This window comes from Anser brachyrhynchus (assembly GCF_964034855.1).
Source record: "Anser brachyrhynchus genome assembly, chromosome: 3".
NCBI lineage: Eukaryota > Metazoa > Chordata > Aves > Anseriformes > Anatidae > Anser > Anser brachyrhynchus.
This window is the reverse complement of record NC_137696.1, coordinates 5,591,969-5,614,233: the sequence shown is the minus strand read 5'-3', so window position 1 is coordinate 5,614,233 and position 22,265 is coordinate 5,591,969. Positions and strand designations below refer to the sequence as shown.

At 37.2% G+C, this 22,265-nt stretch overlaps 1 protein-coding gene across 1 annotated transcript in view; it reads left to right on the top strand.

The window, feature by feature from the left end:
• PLCB4 (phospholipase C beta 4) overlaps positions 1 to 22,265 on the top strand; it is a 126,801-nt gene that overhangs the window by 82,809 nt on the left and 21,727 nt on the right. Inside the window, exons 25-31 of the mRNA XM_080586765.1 lie at positions 1,024 to 1,188; positions 3,957 to 4,161; positions 9,037 to 9,125; positions 9,689 to 9,839; positions 12,584 to 12,633; positions 12,755 to 12,820; positions 20,117 to 20,232. Of these exons, the coding sequence (XP_080442891.1) occupies positions 1,024 to 1,188; positions 3,957 to 4,161; positions 9,037 to 9,125; positions 9,689 to 9,839; positions 12,584 to 12,633; positions 12,755 to 12,820; positions 20,117 to 20,232 (842 nt within the window). The remainder of the gene's footprint in view (positions 1 to 1,023; positions 1,189 to 3,956; positions 4,162 to 9,036; positions 9,126 to 9,688; positions 9,840 to 12,583; positions 12,634 to 12,754; positions 12,821 to 20,116; positions 20,233 to 22,265) is intronic.

Here is a 22,265-nt window from a genome sequence, read left to right as displayed (position 1 = left end):
CAGGACTCCCCTTGTAGATGCATACTGTTATTTAAAAATAAAAAACTGTAAGAGTAGACCAAAGCCAGTACTGGTGCACCTCAGCCACAACATTTTTCAGATTTGTTATCCAGAGTGTTCCCTGGAAGAATGTTAGATCATGAAAAGAAAAGAATGTCTCAAATGAGCTTAGATCTGCAAAATTGCATTTCAATGATTTTCTTCCCTCCTTGATCTTAGTAATGAAAACATTAGCTATATTTTTAAGTAATAGATCATCTTGGTGGAATATAAATTTGCCCTGGAGTAATCACCTGCTGTGACTAGATTAATCTTGACTTGAAGTAAAATCACAGCAAATCTTTATATACATAGCAATACAGAGGAGTCATGCATGGCATTTTTTTTGTTCGTTTGTTTGCTTTTTAAGCATCGTGCATTTCCCAGACAAAGAATATGGAATTAGATTGACATGTGATTTCTATAAAACCTGCACCAAAGAGAAAGAAGAGCAATAGGTTCCTTTTACATCTTTGTAGATGAGACACATAATAGATTCTGAACAGAAAAGTTTAAAGCATGTTTTGAGAGCAGTTGTGAAATAGTAGTGCCCAATGTGCTTGTTTCATTCAGCATATTTTGTTAAAATTTTGAATGCCTCTGTAGACAGCAGCTAATTGGGCTCTTGTGTTATAACTTGTTTATAACTTTTAATACTGTAACATAGTGAGTGAAGTAATTTTTTGTTTGTCACATTTCACATTTATAGAGTTTACTCTGTAAGTTCATATAAGAGAACTAAAATGAAAATTAAGGGTATATTTAAGGTCTTATCATAATTTTTCCAAGTAAGTGCAATTTTAGCAGTAATTATACCATTTTCATATGATTAAATAAATATCTGCTCTGTATAAAGCTTTTATCAGAGTGCCTTCACTAAATAAAAAATTATCCATATTTCCAGTATTCATATTGTGCTGTGTACATTGTATTGTTGATATTCTCTGTACTGCTTTTCCTAACTCTTCTGTTATTATGTTGCAGGTAATATCTGGTCAGTTTTTATCAGACAAAAAAATTGGTACGTATGTAGAAGTGGATATGTATGGTTTACCCACGGACACAATACGTAAAGAATTTCGAACACGCATGGTGATGAACAATGGTCTGAACCCTGTTTACAATGAAGAATCATTTGTATTTCGAAAGGTAGGATATTTGGAAAGTACAGTTTGTCATTGTCAGCCCTTTTGCACATGAGCATCCTTGCTCACTTGAGCTACCTTTCCCTGCTTCAGTCTGACTGCTCACATGAATAAGTGCTGCTCCCATGAAAAAGGGTTTGTAGGGTTCCTGTTTACTGCAGTAAACAATCTAAAGCTGAAAGAAGCTTTCGAGAGATTTTTTTTTAATTTTGCATTGTTTTGCTTTTCTAATGGATAACCTCTGTAGCTGTCACATGATTTTTTGTTTCTGTTTGGCTTTTCCCTCCCCTTTGCTTCCTCTTCCCACTCGGAGGTAGCCACCTCCATCGTGGCCATGCCTGTGTTCAAGGTATGCAGTCTGCTCAGAATGAGCCCCCGCTGGTGGACACCATCATTCCTTGGAGATTTCTTCTTCCCTGCCCTGGCAGTGGCTGCTATCTTGCACTGTTCCTTCAGCCCAGAGGGCAGGTGAGATGCTGCATCCAAAGCTAAGGTCAATGTTGTTACATGGAAAAGTTGGAAGGGTGCTGTGTTCCTCAAATGTGTTGCCAGCTCCCTCCTCCATGTGCATTATGTACCTTTTTTTTTTCCTCAATAACAAAAGAAAAACAAACCTTTTTTTCTTAGTATGGGGGATTTAAAAAGAGAGATCAGTTGTTATTGCCCATGTTCAGTTTTTATCTCTCAGTCTTTATATATATGACACACATATATATTTTTTGTCAGCTGGAGTTTCATCCAGACTACATGTGTTAGCAGTGCTGTCTTTGAGAGTGTCTGTTTTGCTTACACCTGTTTTGTTGTCATGCAGAATTGTTGCTCTTTTATTCCAAAGTGACAGACTTTGCCGCGTGGTGATACCACTTTACTCTTGGGTATACGACACATGTCATCTGCTTTCTAAACAGTGTAACTATTTTTTAATAGAAATGTAATTAATGCAAGAGACTCTTCTGGACTCAGATATTTTCTGAAATGAATGTGAATTCAAGCGCTTTACCCTGTGTATGAGAAGGCCCAGGGAAAGTGCTTAAGTACGTGACAGGCAATCATGCTGCCCATGGCTTGCTAGCCATATGGCCAGCATCTGCTGCTTTCCAATTTGTCAAATCAAAAGGCCCATAAAGTACAGGGTGCACTCAGCTTCATTGTAAAAGCAGGGAACCTGTATATCATGACATGAATATGATGGCTGATGCTAATATTCCTTGGACTTTCTGCTCTACTCTGCAATAAACAATTACATGGTCATACATTCTCTCAAGTAACTCATACTGTAAGCCAAGAGATTATTTTTCTTCATCCCAGGTCATTATTGTATCAAGCTCAGCACTGTAATCAAAACATACATTGATGACCAAGGCAGATGAACAGTGTAAGCACCGCAGGAACAGTTCTTCTGGTTGAAGGAAATGAAAATGTGAGGTGCACAGTGCTAAAATGTCATGAGGGTTGGAATGCCTTCAAGGATACCCTAGAACAAATGAACAGAGAGGGAACTATAACCTTCTCAATCCCCACTCCTGCTCCCTAGTCAGTCTCTGAGTCCATCAAGTAAAGAAAGATGTACTCATTTGTGGCCTGTAGAGGAGAGATCTTACCTGACCTATTTGGGTTACAATGTTCGCCTTAAGCTGATGTTTAATCCTACACAGTTGTTCTCAGGTAACATGTTCGATTGTTCTTCTGTCATGTTTTGTTGTTTTTAATTAAAATAAAGCTTCAGTCATTCTAACCAATTTCTGTGTTGTCACTCTGTTGTGTAAGGGGAAATGTGGGTCAGTCCTGGTGGTAACCTGTGCTGTGAGTGAGTAGTTATCACTCATCCTGAGCAATAGAGCAGGACATCTATGAATAGCTCAGGTGGGTTCAGAAACCAAAAGCATACTTTATTTTGTGGCTTCTAAAACCTAAAGTTAAAGTGTTAGGGGGAAAGTCCAAGGCCGATGGTAGCTGCAATTCACTTAGGTCTTTTGTACCATAAGCATCAGTGAATAGAAATGGGTAGGGAAAGATTGGGAAAACCTTTCCCAGCATACAGTCAAGGCAGACTGACACAGAGGCTGCACATCTTGGTTAGTCTGTCTCCTCCTTGCTGCTCCACACACAGAGGCAGCATCTTTGTTCTTAGGAAGGAAGGGGATTTTTTGCTATTCTTTTGGTCACTCAAGGTGAGAGCTGACAGATGCAGATAGCTGGCAGCATTCCTGCCCACCATGCATACCTTTCATGTTGTGAGTATCCACTTTGGCTGGCAGCACACCATTTCAGCAGGTCTTTCACCCTGTCTTGTCCTCTGTCTGCTTCTCCACTCTGCAGAACCCAAAGTTCAGCATACATCCCCATTAGCTTCTGCTTGCATTCCTTCCATTCTTAATTGCCCTTTTGGATACATCCCAAATCCAGTCTTTGGGTCATAATTCCTCCTGATTCAGTGTTATCTACTCTTCGGTTGCCATGGTATCTGCCATTTCCCAAATAGTATTTACCTGCCTGTTATTGATGTCACCAGTAACGTAAAATAAATACACAAAATATTCAGCTAGTGTAAGTGTAAGAATGGATAATTCTGAAATTACCTATTATTTATGGTGAAAAAAAAATCTAGGAAAGGGAATCTGAAAGTATGTGATTTGCAAGGACTGATGTTATATTTCAGTGATGAGTCTGTTTCTAGCATACAAAGTGAATGAGCAGATTGCTTCAAACATGGGAGGTGGGGAGGGTGCTACTGTATTAGTCATTAAATTTCTTCATTTTATGGCTTTCCAGGTTATTCTTCCTGATCTGGCTGTCCTGAGAATAGCAGTATATGATGACAATAATAAGTTGATTGGTCAGAGGATCCTGCCTCTGGATGGTCTGCAAGCAGGTTACAGACACATTTCACTTCGGAATGAAGGCAACAAACCACTCTCTCTTCCAACGGTTTTCTGCAACATTGTGCTTAAAACATATGTGCCTGATGGTTTTGGAGGTGAGATAAACCTGTACCTCCGTGTGCTATAAATCTTGAGTGTTTTGGAAGTGCTGAAGTACTGTGGTGTCAGTATACCAGCCAGGAGTAGACATGCAATGCTGGAAAGATGAGGTTTGCGCTGGAAAGATGCCATGGAAACCTCATGTCTTCAGTTTAGAAACCAGGTTTCAGACCAAGTAAATCAGTGTTAATGGCAACGAAATGTGTCCTGTTAAATTACAGAAATTTTGGGACATAAACAAATGCTAGAGTTTGTTTTCTGTTTGTTAATACTAAGAAGGTTTTATTTTTATTTTTTTCTAATGTATAGGTTTGAAAGGGTGAAATGTATTTAAGCTGTAGTGTTTGTCCTATAGGTCTAGACATGCACTCTATCAAATAAAGCCACTTTGGTAATCCTGAGAATATTGGTGTATTGTTGTTAAAAACGGACAGTGAAAGAACTTAGTGTCTGAAAACATTCTGCGTTTTTCTTTCCCAAGTTTATATGTTTTTAGCATGTTGTAATTATATTTGGATTTTCAGGGAAGTTGTTTTTAATCTGAGCCATTTCCATGATCAGTTTGGCAGGGCTATCATCATTTATACTGAGCAGTGGCAAATTGCCATGTCTGGATACAAGCAAGCAGCTGAGAATAATCATTACACCACTTAAATCTATGTAATGTGTAAGTTCACCCTCAGGGTGTACCTTTGGGAATTGTGTTCTTCACTGCAGATGAAATTCACTTGTGTATTAGACAATATGTAAACCACTTAAAACTGCAAACTAGAAATTATATTAAATGTTTGTGCTCTGATTCTGCAGCAAAATGAAGCTCAACTTGAAGTTGATTGGTGAGACATTGTTAATAAAAAAATATTTTGCTTTTTGCAAAAACAATATCAAATTTGGTATCTATGCAAAGAATTCTTGGTGGCTTCTCCATAGTACAAATTGGAGAAAGGGAAGATTTACCTAGTACATTAGATAATGTATCTAAAAGACTGTTTGCTGGTATTTATCCAGACTTTAAAAAATAAACAGGCCTAGACCTCAGTAACAGTAACTCCATGGAAGAAATATTTACAGAAGCATTTATATACGTCACATGTGAAACCCTGACTGTTGCAAGTCAGCTGGAGTTTTGCCACAGGTCTTGGAGCTCTGCCATGCCTTTATGCAGCATATTTCATCAACAGTATTTAACTTCAGGGACTACGAAGACAAATGTAAGCTTCTGCTTAAGCTTGAGATTCTCAAGGCTGTAATTGGATCATGAATCTAAGGGACACATTTAAGCATTGGCTTTAATTTTTTTCTCAACTTAAGGACAGAAAAGTTGCCAGTAGATGACTCAGCTAAAATATTTCCTAAACTAGGGACATGCTTCTGATTTGGGATTGACATTTTTCTGAATGATACCACCTTCTAAGCGGAGAATTTAAACTTAGAGGACTTTAATATGGTTCAAGTGGCTGAGTGTTCTGGTTGTATAGTAAGAAGGTATTATTGTTTTTTAAGCACATTATGCAAATTCATAAATGAAAGAATTGCTTTTCATATAGAATTTGAACAATTTGGTTTAGAATTTGCAAATTGTGTGCAGCTCAGTACTGGTTGATCTACTGCATTGTCACAATTACTACAGGTGGTTTATCTGGCAGACTTGAGGACTTAAAAAAAAATATTACAACCCCCTAAGTATAATTATAATTACAATGAAGTGCTGCTAGAATGAGAAAACTGGATGTTCTGTCTTGGTGTAGTGTTGGAAAAAACAGGCTCCATATTAATATGAACTAAATGAGTTCACTTATTCTTCTCTCCCTTCCCCAGATAGCTTTGATGTGCCTCATCTATTTTTCTCATCGATATAGAGCAGGCTGATGAACAACTGTGAAATAACTTTTGACACTCATGTGGAATCATTAATATTCTCCTGGCATGTGTTTTTAAGTACCTATCATCTGCAGTGCACCTCTTATTGTTTTATGAGCTATCATTAGGACCTCCATGATTGTTTTAGCAAACCTGTAGGAAGGTATAACTTGATTCAATAGCTGCCTGCTTTCTTTTTATTTTTTAACTTGTATGAGTAGGATTTAAAAACTTGTACTGAATAATAACTTGTCATTAATCTATTATAGTCCTTAAAAGATGCATAATTTTATTTTTGTACAGTTTACTTATTTGTGTGTGTGGTTTATCTGCATCAGCTACTCTGTCCAAATGAAACAAAAGACTGGTGCAAATTAATGCAAATGAAGGAGCATTCTCCAAAGAGAAGCTTCTATAGTAGAAATTTGTACGTCACTAATCATGGCTACTTAGGTTAGTGGTTAGAGTCCTCTGTAATGTACTCTTCCCCAGATTTTCCCCCTTCTATATTTAATAGGGATTCTTTTATAGAATGTTATTCCCTACCCCCACTTTACCTCACTGAGGAAAGAGAAACGTAAACAAAGGACAAATGACAGTGTGAAAAGCAGTGATGAGTCACATCCCACTTGTAGAAATGCTGAGCCATTGGTGTAGCGCTCATATGGTTAGTAATACAATTCACAAAGGTCTCACTCTCCCAAACATGTTAGTCATTTTTACCTTGAAGCTGATAATAATCAGCTTCTATTTTCAAATGATGCATCATGTTAGCAGGGTAGTCCTGGGCTTTCATTGAAGAGTAAGTGCCAAGGACAAAAAGACATGGTTACTAAGTTAGGCAAGAGGGAAGCACTCAGTTCTGAGCTACCATTGGTATGGTCCTAAGGCCATGGGTATGGCTGAAAATAAATTCTTTTTATTTTTGTGTATATAAAGTACAGTTTCAGAAGACATAGTTGGGTCACCAGTTACTGGAGGCAACATATTTGGGAAAACAAAGAGAGCCATCAAGATTAATGCTGCCTATTTAATACAACTTTTGTGGGAATGGCAGCCCAGTCTATGCTATTTTGCTTGAGAAATGCATCCAGTGACTTCAAAGGAGTTCACAGACAACTTAGGTTGAAAAAGAGATTATATAGTGCAGCCCCCCATTGGAACAAGATAGAAACTTCCTCCTGAAGCTTTTGATGGGTTGGATGTTTATTACAGACATGGTCAGTGGGCTGGCTTCTCTGTCTCACATTGTTGTAAGCTAATTTGGAAAATGGCCAAAAATATGACATGGAACATGGACAACATTCAAATAATGAAAACTGTGACTGTCAGAACTGTCACTGCAGAAATAATTGTCTATTATGCTAGTGAGTCCATTTAAAATGTAAGGGTACAAAACCATTTATCTTTTACTTGTAAGCAGCTGAAAATAGGGCTCAGCAGCATTCTGTAAAGAAAAAAAAAAAGATTCTTTGCAAGTGAGTCACCTTCCTTGGTCTCCCTAATGGTCATGACAAAAAGCCTGAGTTAATTAAATGACAACATTTTGTAATGAATGATGAATCGGGCTGCAGCAGTTAAACTTCCTTTCCTAAGTTACTGCTCTGACAAGGGAGGCTTATTAACTGAGACAAGTGACCCTTTTGTCCATAATACTGAAGTTAAAGTGTCAGAAGGATCATCAAAGCAGATTGCTGCTGTGGTCTCTAAATGTGTTCTTATTGTAGATAGTGAACCAGTTTAATTTGTAAAATCATTTCTCGCTGTGGAGGGCCTCCTTTGTCATTTGTGAATTCTTTGACTGTTTTGAAATTAGTCATGGAAAAAAGATTATTCAGTATGCAGGTAAAGATTTGTGTTTCTTTGTCTTCCCGCAGACCTATGCTTACAGCTTTATCACTGTATATGGAAAAAGCATTCTTTAATCTATATGGTTAAACTTACACAGTGCAATTCTTAATTTTAGCTTTATATATTTCTGTCACACTCCAGCAGGGGCAGATGGGCTGAACACATAACATATTCACCCCTACTCCTGGCCCAAATTCTAATGTCATGCCAGTTGTGCACTGACTTCAGTGGCAGTGTCCAATTTTATTGGGAACAGCTAAGGTTGTGGTTCAGGTAGTTGGTGTGCCAATGGCCAAAATGATCATAGCGCTGTACTCTGTAGACTCATTCACACAGAAAGTTAGAAGAAACGATGCCAGCACCCAGTACAGCCTTCACTCTGGTGTGAAATCCTGGAGAAACCAACCTCAGATCCTCACTGTCTACTGGGGAGCAGAGGGTGGAAAAAGGTTACTGAATAGGAGGAAACAAGGGAGATCATTACTTTTTCCTGGAGCTTGTCTTTAATACTAACCACTTTAACAGAAGAGCCTGATAGTGTCTGGTACTGAGTAGAGCTACGATACCACTAGCAGTACTGTGGCATGGGCCAGATTCAAATATTGGTCATTAACGGTTCACAGAAAAGCCATTTCACAGCCTTCCACGTTGCAAGCGTGGAGCATCACAAAGGCGAGTGAGACTGGATTTGTCTGGTCACTTTAACCACCCAAATGAAATTGCTGTTTAGCTTTGTGCTTGAACTAAGAGATATAACGGAGCATCTTCTACAGTTCCCTGCAATCCCAAGTCAGTCAGCACCCCCTCAAATAACCAAAGGGCAAAGTTGTTAGTACTGTGTCACTCAGGACATCCCATTCTGGTGTCAAATTCTAGTGACATCAGCCGTGAGGAACTTAAAGTAACTATGCTCTGCTCTCCAAAATAAACCACCTGGATTAATATCACTCCTTTGGCACTTCATAAACTGATTCATGTTCCTGATGTGTTCAGGTGCTCTGCTGATGAGTGCTTTCAGTCCAGGCAAATTCACTGTAGAAAGCTGGGGTGTTGTTGCAAGCCATGGCTGATATAACAGTAGCAGAATGAAGGTCTTATAAAAGATGAATTTCTAAATGCCTCTGAAGATGATAAAAAGTTTATTATTTTTTTTCTTACAGATATTGTGGATGCTTTGTCAGATCCAAAGAAATTTTTGTCTATAACAGAAAAAAGAGCGGACCAAATGAGGGCTATGGGCATTGAAACCGTAAGTAGAACTTAATGACAAACAGCCCTTTTATGTTCATATTGTGAAGGTTTTTTTTATAATAGAGGATGTAAAATGTAGGTTGTGAAAAGATCACCGTCACTTGGTCAGTTGTCTGTGAGTTTAGTTCTTTGATTTTTGGATTGCTGCTTTTTTGTGTTTTGTTTGTTATTTGTTTTTAAGTAAACTGGACCTTCTCCCGTGGATGCATATTACCTTACCATTTCTCATCTGCAAATATAAGCCTCTTTGGCCTGCTCTGAATAACACTGGCCTGTGCTAACACGCACTGAAATACTGTTCACTGTCTAACTTTCCACAGGCCATGATAACACATCCTATAGAAGTGAAAATTTTGAGAAGTGAGAAAAGAGCCATAGTTTAGTTCATAGCCATTTAAAATAGGTTACAAATACTTTATTGAGTATAGTGTTATTTGAAAATATGTTGCAACGTTCCTAATTATGTATAAAGCAAACAAGTTCAGAAATCTCCTTTACCCCAACTCTTGTACTACAGGTAAGACAGCATTTAATTTATTACAATGTGCACGTTTCTTCCAGAGTGATATAGCTGATGTACCAAATGACACATCAAAGAATGATAGAAAAGGAAAAGCCAATAATGCCAAAGCAAATGTGACTCCTCAGAGTAGCTCTGAGCTTCGACCAAGTACCACGGCAGGCTTTGGATCTGGGACTGATGCTAAGAAAGGTAAACAAAAATCAGGGGCCTCTCCATCAGCTCTGATGTGGTTCAGAAAGTCACAGAGTACTTAATACACATTTTTGGTTTTGCAGGTCTATTTTTTCTTACCCTTTAGATAATAACTTCTGCTATTGGTAGTGGTCTTGGTCTATTTGCAAAGAAATTTCATGTATTACCAAAAAGGCTGCATAAATCCAATACAGCTTTATTTTACTTAGTGACCTCTTTGTGCAGCTGTATGCCCACTGCTAATAGTAGCAACCTACGTGACTCTGGGAGAAGTTTACCAAAGGTTTACTAGAGCCACAGCAACGGGAATGACTGTTTTTTGGTACACTCCACAAGAACTCCTCTGCTTTCTTTTTTCCCTCTGCAAATCCCTTGGCAGAGTTGCAGATTTAAGTAATTAAAGGTATTTAGAATTCATCGGATTCTGTTGAGATTTCCCCACAATTAGAAATGTTTTCATTGTGTGGTTTTACTCTGAATAGTGATTATGGAAATGGTGTGTTTATTGTCAAAAATACCCATATTGAATGTGCTCATTTAGAAATGAATAAGTATTTTTTTCTCACTATACACTGTTCACTCTACAAAATCATCTTATAGAGTCAGATGGGATTATTTGTTTCTCATAGCTCATCACAGGTAATGAAGATTAAGTGAGAAAACAAATTGGTACAGCTGAATGGAACACAATAAATATTTCTGTTAATGGCCCTCAAGAGTTAGTCTGATTCATTCTCTTTCATCCATCTTGGCCCAAAAGGATCAATAGGAATGCAAAGGAGTACTAACTGCTCTTGTTCTCAAACATAAGCAGACATGGCTGAATACAAACATGTGAAGGAATCTCTTGAGAAACAAGTTGTGATCTCTCCTGAGTCACTTTTGGCAATAGAACAGGTCATCTCTAGCACCTGAATGCTTTCAAAGTTCTTCAAACCAGATTATTTTATGCAGCAAGGTGTTTTAATATTTCATGTATCATCACCAAGATGCACAAACTTTGGTTGTATTGAGCATTAATTGGGCATGAAATTTGCTGGGGTTGGCAACTAATTCCTGGTTGTCATGGAATCAGACCTGGTGAACAAAGTAAATGAGTTGGCATTTTAAAATAAAAGCCTCAGGAAGTTTGTTTAGAATATGGCACACTTGGTGGTGCCCTGTTTAAGATGTGGTCTTAAACTGAGATTTTGATACTAGTGTGTTCTTGTTTGTAAGCAATTTTTATTCATATTCTTTCATGTTAAAATGGAGCTGGTCATTTTTATACCTGACTAACAGGCCTTATTTTTGTATTGCTTCTATGATCTTTTAAGATCTTAATAATTCTACCACTGTTACAATGTTTAATGCACCTCACCATTAGAAATTACATATCCAGCAAGAGAGGGTGTCTGGGGAAGGTTTTCAAATGCACAAGAATGTTGTTGGTTTTTTTACGTTGTTCTCTATGTGACTTTCAGTAATAGTTAGGTGATCTGCAATTTTGAAAACTTGAGCCTCTGTATTTATCTATGCCTAAGCCTGTTCCAGTCTCATTCACAAGACTAATGTTAATAGCATATAATTGAGCAAAATGTCATGCTTCTAAGAGAATCGAAAAATCTTGTTCCCTGAGGAGATTGCCCCAGTCCCCCTCCCCTCTTTTTTTTTTTTTTTTAACAGCATCTGGATTTTTATCAGTTAAATTCAGCTTAAAAGGCAGAAACTTCATTGCAAGTCAGGAGGAACCTTACTGTCCATGGACACTATTAATAGCATTTAACCAAAAATAGATTTGCAGTGTATTTAGGAACAATCTAATGTTTTTATGTAAAAACCCCTCCGCCCCCAAATTACAGCTCTAATGGCATTGTATTGACATTTTTATTCATGGTTACATGTAGAATATGCCGAGTAGTTTTAAAAAAAAAAAAAAAGTCATAATATGTTACAAAACATTTATTAAACCATAAAGATGAAATTAGATTTGTTCTTGTTTGCATTACAGTTCAGGAGATCAGAATATATTTTCATTCATCTAAGTAGTACATTAATTCTTGCATGATAGATTTGATTGTAGCATTGAATTTTCATTAGAATCTCTACTTACTGTGATTTTTTGTTTCTCCTCTTTTAATTCTCCTTTAGTCTTGGACCGTAGTATTGTTCCTTTTCTAATAGCCTGATATTAACTAAAATGCAAAGTTTACCTCTGTTAACATACAGGCTGCAAATAAATTTTCACTCCCACATTTTTTGTGTTTTAAATTAAGAAGAATAAGTATATCTAATCTTAGTTAACTGTATATAGTCATGCACAACCTTGCCAAAGAAACATTCCCCCTGAAACGAGAAGTGCCAGAGCAATCTTCAGCTATTTACCGGAATTCTGAAGTTTGCATAGTTCAACTTCAGTGTGTATAAATGGTTTGCAGTGTTTTCAGTAAAGGAGCTTTTCCAATTTTTAGATTGCTGTGTCTTGACACTTCAGTGAAAAATTCTAAGAGATTAAAATACACTCACCAATTCCCTTTTTTCACAAGGCAATTGACTGAGCAGTGCATTTGAAAAGGAAATTAACTGTATCTTTGTTATGTCAATGAATAATTTTCTCATTAACCTGAGTTTTTTTATGGTGAAAAATAGTAATTAATTGCTAACTTAAATGTAGATTTCTGTGGTAAAACTCATACTGAAGTGTGATATACAGTAATATGCATAAAGGTTTTTTTAGATAAACCATACCAGTATCTTCCTAGGTATAGACCTTATTGCTCAAGTGAAGATAGAAGATTTAAAGCAAATGAAGGTAAGCATGGGAACAGGCTTTTCAAGATGTGTTCCTAATTATTTGTTTTAAGTAGCCAGGTTTTTATCTGGCTGCAGTCAATATGACCACAGAAAAATTGATCCAACTTCTCTTTTTGTAGGCTTACATAAAGCATTTAAAGAAACAGCAGAAAGAGCTGAACGCCTTAAAGAAGAAGCATGCAAAGGTATGATCATGAAAAGCTCTTTGAGCAACACACTCTAATTGAAATAAGTTGCAGCACTCACTAGCATAGGCAGCTCCTAATTAAAATGAAAAGAAAAACTAAGGAACAGTATTTGGACCACCAAGAAAGGGCATATCTGTTTTAAGTGTACTGAAATATGCTCCAGTAAGTTAATTTTCCCTTTAGCAACCCTTTTTATGTCTCCCTGAGTTTTTGGTGTGCTTTTGTTTGACCCATTTAAGCATCCAAAGCTCACCTTTTCCAGATAATGATTTTACCTAGCTCCCTCTTGCATGACATATTGGCAGGCAGCTTGGAAGAAAGGCAGTAATGATGTGAGGGGGTGCTGCATCAAAGACAGTGGAGAAACTGCAAATTGTCAAACAGAATTGGAATGTGTAAATGAAAAAATGAGATGTGCTATTCCATCTCACATATATATTACCGCTTGATACTGTTGGCAGTGATATCCCAAATACAACAGTATCACAAATATACTTTACATTAGAAAATTACGGCCCATTTTCTCCTGCCCATTATCATTAGGAAACCATTAGTCTTGTTTCAAACAATGGCAAAACAAGTGAAAAAACTATTCTCAATTTTAGCAATTCATGCAAATCCTTTCTGGCTTTTAGAGCAGTTACTCCTTTGTTCTCTTTGATTGCAGATTAAATTGCAAATCTGACCTAACGTAGTAATGTCTGGACATTTTTTAATATCACACTCTGTGTTTCTTTTCATGACTGTTGTTTGGATATGGAGTACTATGTCTGTGCAATTAAATATGAAGAAAATACTTTGAATAATCAACACTTTTTTGGGGCTCCTATTACTAAAAGCAGTATAAGAAAATAGTTAACTTTAACACCCCATACTGGCTGTGTGCAGAAGGCAAATGAGTGATTTCTCCATTTTAGTGTTATTTACAAAGCCGATGCTCATGAAAAAGAGTGTGTCACCCATGTCAAAAGTAGCACTTCTGTCTCATAATGATGGACAGCTGTGATTATCTTACAAGTATGGGTTGTTCTTACATGAGTCATTGTGTCATGGGCAGCTTCTAGGCCTTCTTCTAGGCTTATCATTTTTAAACACTTACTTTCTCTTTCACTGGACAACATCCCAGTAGTCAGCTGTAGCAACTTCTTGCAAATGAAAATGGTACCATGGTTACGTAGGAAACAGCCATACTCAATGATATATATCCCTGATGTATGCGACCCACAGCAGTGTAAGGGTATCTTAGCCAACACTGCGCTGGCTAATGTTAAAAAATTGATTCATTTGTTCAGGCTTGCACTTGCTTCCTCTAATCTGGGGGAAAAATTGCCAGCCACAATCTGAAGATGCTGTGCACTCAGAAGAGCTTTCAGCATTAGCTCAAGCACAGCTATTTTTGGTCTGAGCCAGCCTGTGTCCTGCTGCTTTCAAGTACAAGCTGAGTGAATACAAGTCTGTCCTAACAAGAAAGTGCCTGTCTAGAGCATGTCTTGCTAAAGACCTTGGAAAGGGCAACTTCTTGAATTTGGAGAAGAGAATCTGAGCCGAAACGTATGACCATAGCAGCTCAGAGATGATCTTGGGAAAGTGCTTTGTGTACTCATCAGTGTGTTCTTAATGCATTTTATAAGCTGTGAGGGAGCAGGAGAGCTATGCAGTCAGTTATCCATGATCAATTAGAGAAAACCTTTGTATTAAGCACATTGAACTTAGACGTTCCAGGAGTAGGTTGGCTCTCATTTAACCATAGACACTCCTGAGGTCTGGAGGAATAAGTAAATACAAAAAAACCATGTTCATATTGTTTAAGGAAAAAAGAAAAAAAAGTCCAACCCTCAACCCTTCTCTGTCTAAAATTGGCCTTGTGGAAAATTCATTATGGAAAATCAATGCATGCAAGTGTGGAAGAGAGGGGTGGGAGAGGAAGGGGCTCTGATCAAAGCAGTGAAGCAGTGTCGGAGCTAAACTGATAGCCCTGGGCAGAGGTAGCTGAGGAAATGGCAGCAGTAAGGGTCCTCATCACTGATAGCATCCACTCAGTGTAGAGAAGTATTAGCAGCTCTGCTGGAATGGTGGCAGGCGGAGGTTGGTTGCTCTGTAGGAAAACACACGTAGTGTTGTCAGTCTCTGGTTTGAGAATGTGTAGGACAGTTACAGGCACCGCATTTCCAGATTAATTACCAGAATTACTTTTGTACCACCTACAGTACAGCATTGATGCCAAGGGTACAGGAAGGATGTAAAACTCTCCAGCACAGAAGGCCCAGTGGAAAATTTGTTTTTTTTTTTTTTTTGCAGAGGTGGGTTATGAACCCAAGGACTTCTGTGCAGCTTAGTCAATTAGGCATTTACAGGGCTTTTGAAAAGTGGCCCTGTCTGCCAGGTCTGTATGGAGTAATTCTGTGGTTATTTCAGCTTCTCAGTATGATGAATATTGGAGGCACAATAATACAAGTGGTCACCTCATCTTCAGGAGACCTTGAAGAAAGGAGGTTTAAACAGTTCCTTTCAAAAGGTATTAATCCATTTATCCCTCTCCTGCACATCACAGGTCTGGCCAGTTTGCACTCTGCATTCCTTAGAAATGCCTCCTCAAATTTTGAGTATGAATGGTCACCGACTTAAATAATTATAAATATTCTCTTAAAAATTAGTTAATAACAAAACCATAAAGTGTGGTCACCGTATGTAGGGTGTGTGTGTGTGTATAGGGTACAACAGTTGCAAGGAGCTATGCCATGTAGGAAAAACAGATTAATAGTAATATGTAGAGGGATGAGAGAATTTTATTATGCTGCTGGAGTGAAAATGGCCGAAACATTGAACTATTGAAAATAAAAAGAAAGATAGTATCAAAGAAGTACAAAGCCAAAGAGTATTGTATTCTGAAAAGCCTGGCACCAGTTAATTTTTATATAGGATGTTTGGGCAGCTGGAATTACAATCTTTACAGTTACTTTTTTCACTTTCATATGGGAAAAATAAGATATCTGGTCATGTCTGTCCGTATTCAAGAGGCATTTGGAAAATGCTCTTAAATAATAGGCTTTAACTTTTGGTTAGCCCTGTAGTGATCAGGCAGATGGACTTGATGATCTTTGTCGGTCCCTTCCAACTCCTCTTCTCTGATCTTCTCTGTTCTCCTGATAGAGCTCATAAAGTTGCAAAAAGATCACTGTTCTTAGTATCGTCATTACAACACAGACAGATATTCTGTGACAGATAAAGTTAACTTTGCCCATTCCCTGATGTCAGATTTAGTGGCTTGCCAAAGAATGCAGAATTTTGGATTTCGTGAAGTGTATAAATAGTGAAGAGTTGAGATTTCACTCAGGACAGAGTGATGTAAAGGGCACATATTCAAAGCTCTGTAAAGGCAGAATGTTTTCAGAGAAATCCATAAGGATTGTAAGGGAATAATAGAGTAAGTAGAGATCGAGTAGAGACTAAAGGCAGAACAAACTGTAGTGAGTACCAAAGAGTGACAATGTTTCACAACAAGTCCTGTGATTCTATTAAGTTCACTCTCCCCTCTACAAGTCTCTCTGTTCTTACCCAGGCCACAAACTAAGCAGAGGATTGGGTTCAAAAACTGATTAAACAGCGCTGTCGCAGAACTCAACTGCTTCTTCTGAAGCAGAGAAGCTATACTGGCACACTGAAACTGAAATTGCCTCTTATACTACAATCCTTGTTTTGTTTGACATTTGAAAAATAGTGGCAAGTTTGTGTAATGATCACCATTTAAAAATCCATATTAAGAATAACTTCATCTTGAATCTTAGGTTTAGTAATCTGTGCTTTTGGTGTTGTTAAAATAATATGTCCAGCCACTTCTGCATATTGCAGAAATGTTTAAAAACTCTGGACAGCTTTTGAAACACAGTAGTTTCTGCCTACAGTCCTTTAAGTAACTTTAGTCTCTTCGTATGAATGCTACTGTAGAACTACAGAATGCATGAATGATGTCCATTAGTTTTTATATTTTTTTATCAAGTTAGATATAGAGTACAGTTAGGTAAATGATTTGGGTGGCATCGCAGGTAGATGAGCTATAAAGGCAAGGAGGCATACTTACATTAAGAGTCAGAGCCTCTGATCTGCTAACAACCTGCTCCTATGGACCCCTACTGAATTTTAATCTGTTGCAGGTATGTCACATAGCTTCTGTGACTCTCGCATTAGACAGAGGAGGAGGCAAGATAATGAGAGATTATTCTCTACTAGTCAAAGGTACAACGGGTCACTGTAGTATACAGTTTTGTAGATTCAGACAAGAAAGCAATAGTCACAAATGTCCCCTAAAGGAATTCAATATGGCCACAGACACTAACCAGAACAGCATAATTACCACCCCAAAACATGAATCTCAGAATCATATCCCACACGGTTATATTGACTCTAAATGTATGCGCCGTTTGAAAAGAAGCCTTTTCAAGAAAACAACCGCCCAAAAAAAAAAATATCTCCATTTCATAGCACAAAAGAGACAGTACAAATGATTTGGGGGCTCTAGATGAATAAAGTTCTGTAAAAGAGATAGTGAATTTGAAAATAATCGTTTTTTTGTCGTTTCATCATTTTGGTATTCTTTAATGAGAGTCTTCCGTACTTCAGTTTTCAGTTGTATAAAGGAGTTTTAATGTTACGTCAGGGAGATACCATGTAGGAATAACAGTTTGTATCATAAGAACTTACTTTTTCTTCTCTTCAATAGGTGGAACTTTGATTTTCTTTACATTCCTTTTAATGGAACTATATATGATTCTTTTCTTTTTTTCCATAGATAGTCTTACTCTGATTTGCATCTTTTTATATCAGTTAGTTGACCACCCAGAGCCCCAGCTGAACCGTGGCTTCAATTTTCAGTATAATCATTAAGTGCTATTTTTAAATATATCTATGTAAAAGACATGAATTCAAAATGCAAATTCAAAAAAGAGAATCATGAGAGATCTAGCTGAGAAGAGCTTTATCTGCAAACATATTCTGAATCAATCAAGAATTTTTCTGCCTGAAATTTGCATCTGAAAACAAAGTATACTGAGAAAGAGTGTTTTAAGATATTACTCATATTTCCTAGAATCTTGACAGTTTTGGATGCAACAGCTAGCTGTAATGAATTTTCCTTTGAGCAGAGACATAAAACAAACTCACATCAGCTAAACCATTTTAAATAGTGTTCCAGGGTTTGAAGGTCATGTAGTTCAGGAGACTTCTGGTATGGTGCTGACTTCCAGTACTCTGTGCCTTCCATGCAGTGGCTGACAGTAGCCCATCTTCCTCTTCCAGCTCTGTTTATATTTGTGCTCAAATTCACGTTTATTGAACTGGGTGGGCAGGAGGAAGGAAATGGGAGCAAGGATATGGTCTGCAATATGTCTGTTTCATATACAAGATAGAGTTGTCTTGGAGCAATGGCATCAGAGGCGAGTCTCTGCAAAAGTTTAAAGTTGGTTTGTGATAGATATAAGGCTTAAATCATGGTTGTCCTTAGGTAAAAGCAGGTATTCTAGCTTTAAGTGATGTGCAGATTATGCAGAAGTGCCACATGAGCATGCAGATGGCTCATACTTTTCAATATTTGCACAGCAGCAATTGTATTGTTCTTTTAGACTTGGGGAGAGTGTGTAGTTGGACAATTAGATACTCTCCTCAACTTCACCTGTGGCATTGTTGTACTGTTAAGCTTATGCCATTCTTTTTGCTGCCCATATTTTGTTCTACATGGTTAGTCAGTGTAGATACTCCCTGGTGAGGCTGTCATGCTTTAATGTTGATGGAATTTGTTTCCTTTTAAATCCTTTGCAGAACAGAAAATTCAATTCTCCACTCTTAAGTATAAAATTCAGGAGTTGTGTATGTTCCCTGGGGGAGTGCTTAGCAGATGTTGGAGTGCTTGCATACATCCCAGTGCTATGTTTTTTAAAGCATCGCAACATTTGTATTAGCATTTTAGTAAAAGTGAATGCAAAAGTCTTTAATTAGTATTTTTAAAGGAAGAAACAGTGATAAGGCAAACACAGGTGTATAGAAAATAACAACAAAGAGCAGTAGAATAACAAGGGTAGTGTAACTTCAAAACGAGCTATAAAAAGCAAAACAGAGATAAAGTCCTGGTAAGAGGCCATATTAATTAATGCAAGACTTTTTGTCATGATTAGATAAAATGTGGAGCAATTGAATATTAATAAACTAATGTAAATTAACAAACAATATTCATATTATAATGTAAATTCAATATTTAGTGCTCTCGGCTGTAGTTAAATATTTGCCTCACGAACAGCTGTTCTGATAAAGGAGAATAAGAAGTCAAGTTTAATAATGAAGTCTACATGTAAGTGCTACGAGTGTTGTTTCCAGTACAGTCTTGTAATGGGAAGGAACTGTCTGTGCGCTAGACCCAATCGGGAGCGTTAGTGATCTATCTTTTCATTATAAAAGGTTTTTCCTCCCTTTCTATGGATAAACCTCCTCTGCCACTTCACCAGTGTAAATAATATAACTGTAGTAGTGACAGCAAGTTATCCCTAGTGTGAAATATTTTACAAATAGCCCTGTGAAGTCCAGTTTGTCAACATGTGCTGTGTTGCTTGGGGAAAAAAAAAAAAAAAGACAATGGTTATTTGCAGCAGTCTGCATGTGTAGTTGAATGCCATATTTCACTAATTACTATTGCTTGCAAAGGAAGATGCCCTACAACAAGATGGAATTTCTTAATGATAAGATTGCTGCTGCAGTAGGGGTCATAGGACAGATCTTCAGAATTTTCTGTTGTTAATTATTTGATTTTTAGCTATTATTTTTGGACTTGAAGCTTTTTGATTTGCAGTGGCCTAGGAGCTAGTGCTGTATTCAGTATGAAATATGTCAAGGAAGGGGATTGGGATGAATTTTGTTCTCCTCAGTATTCAGAAAATTTAAAGTGTATGATCTGAGCTTATAAATCTGATTTTTTATTTTTATTTTTTTTAACTTAGCACTTAAATGGGCATTTGTTCAAAAAGATGAAGTTAAGCGTATAGTACCAGTTGGTATTTTTTGCCATAATTATTTTGTTTCGATGTAACAGTATACCATATTTTTAAGGTCTAGTACAGATTTTCATTTTTCAAACAAAGGAGAAATGCTGTAGCACTTACGGTGGAATATCTGGAACCTTTAATAGCAGATGGCTAACCCAGATTAAATTCCATTGTCAAAGTTATCTGTTCATCCATTGATTTTTACACTGTAAGAAAACTAAACATTAAAAATCCAGCAACCTAATTGTAAGGTCCTACTGTTTTCCAGGAGCACAGCGCTATGCAGAAGTTGCACTGCACACAAATTGACAAAATAGTGGCACAATATGATAAAGAAAAGGTATCATACGAGAAAATGTTAGAGAAGGCAATCAAGAAGAAAGGGTAAGATACCATTTTAAATCTTTTTGTAGACTAAAAATAGATTTTTATGCTTTGTGTTCTGGAATAAAACATTCATAAAATGGTCATTCAGATGAATTAATTGCAGCTTGAACCAGCATATTACATCAAACTGAGTTTGAGTTGCTTGAAGGCTCTAACCATGGGCCATAAATGTTATACTCACTTTGCCTTTCTCTAGTTTTCTACTGTCAGTAGGTGAAACATGAAAGCAAAGGCATTGCCTCAAATATTCATTTCCTTGGCCTGATCTGGTCTCACTGCATTCTCCAGGGAATGTCATTGTTGTGTTCAGTGAGAGCTGACCCAGGTCCTCAGTCTCACTAATGATCAGAAGGAAACGATTGATCTTGAGAAAAAAATCTAGCTTCTAAATCCTGTTAGTTTTAATAGAGTTTTGCCATGCAAAAGTCCATTTTTAAGTCCATTGGGACTTAAAGCAGCAATTGCTTTATTTAGTCCTATATAAAATTGTGCTGATAGTTAGCCTTAATTGCATATTGTTGTCGTCTGTAAACAGCAACCGGCAACCAGCTCACTAACTGAATGCCGAACATGAATGCATCTTTAGCATTGGATTCTCCCACAAATACTTTGTGTTTTATAAATGATTTGGAATGACAGAGTTGTTGTATTGTATTTATTTATTTATTTTAATATTTGGGGGTCCATATAACAAACTTAAAACAGAAATAGAATTAAGTAAGGAAGATAAGGAGAATTTTCTTCACTAAATTATGACAAGCGCACATAAACTCTATAAAAAGTTTGTGGATTTTTTCCAGGAAGGGGGAATTGTAAGCACCCAAATACTTCTAACCTAAGTAGTTTCTTCCAGAAAATGACCAATTCACCAAACAGAGAGATTAACTACAGGACAAATTAATTTAATTTGTCTTTGATTCAATTTCCATTGAATATAACACAGCAGAAGGTTATTGACATAGCTGGATTTATAAATGAAACCAGGGCATTAACTACAGTGTCACTGAACTAGGCCCTGGACATTGTACCATCATCAAGGGGAGAAAAGCTTCCCAGTGCTGTGCTATTTAAGAATATTCCTGTTGTTCAGTATTCCTGTTGGCTTGAGAAGAGGCCAGTGCCTCTTCCTGACATAGTAAAGTAGCAAATGAGGCTATGTTGCAAAGTTAAAGGTGGTAATGGCTGTCTCTGGGCAGTGAATAGTGGAAAGCCATGTGTAACAATGCTTTCGAGAATAATACCAAATCGGGACAAGTATAAAAGTAGCTGATAATTTGATTCCCAGGTTGACATCATTTAGTTGGTTGCTTGCAGAGTCTTCCTTTAATTTTTATAACAGTTCCCTTGTGGATGCCAAAGCCCTTATGATAATTTTAAATTATCAACAAAGTTATTTGTTCATTGTTGGGTTTTGACTTTTTTCTTTTAGAGTTGTAAATAACTACTTCAGAAGCAGATCCAATACACAGCCAGATACTATTTTTCACCACAACTCCATACTTTTTGGGGACTTCAGAGTTGTCAATCATCTGATGGCTCTTTCTTGTTATGAGAATAACTATTGGTATCTAATTACCAACCAAATCAAAATCCTATGCCACGACAGGCTTTCTGTGAAAACACTTCTTAGTTGAGCATCAAAACGTTGTAAGGGCTTCCTTCAGGGTCTTTGCGTATGCAGCCCTCAAACCCCATTCAGCCAGGTATTTAGACACATGGTCTCTTCACCCCAGCTGGGTAGTGTATTTCAGGGCGTGCTTTTAAAGTGGATACACTGGCTGACACTTGAACACTTTTGAACTGAAACAATCCGATGAATAAGGGATCTTGGGTTCAGTGAGTATTGGACATGTTCCGTTTCCTTGGCTATTATTTTGAAGCCTTTACAAGCCAATAAAAGTTGTAAATAATCATGTAAAATGTGTTTTTAAGGTAGTCATATTTAAATTGCCAGATACTTGACACTTCCTAAAAAAACAAAAACAACACCTTTTTGATCGGTATATAGAAGAGTTTCTCTTCTGATTTGT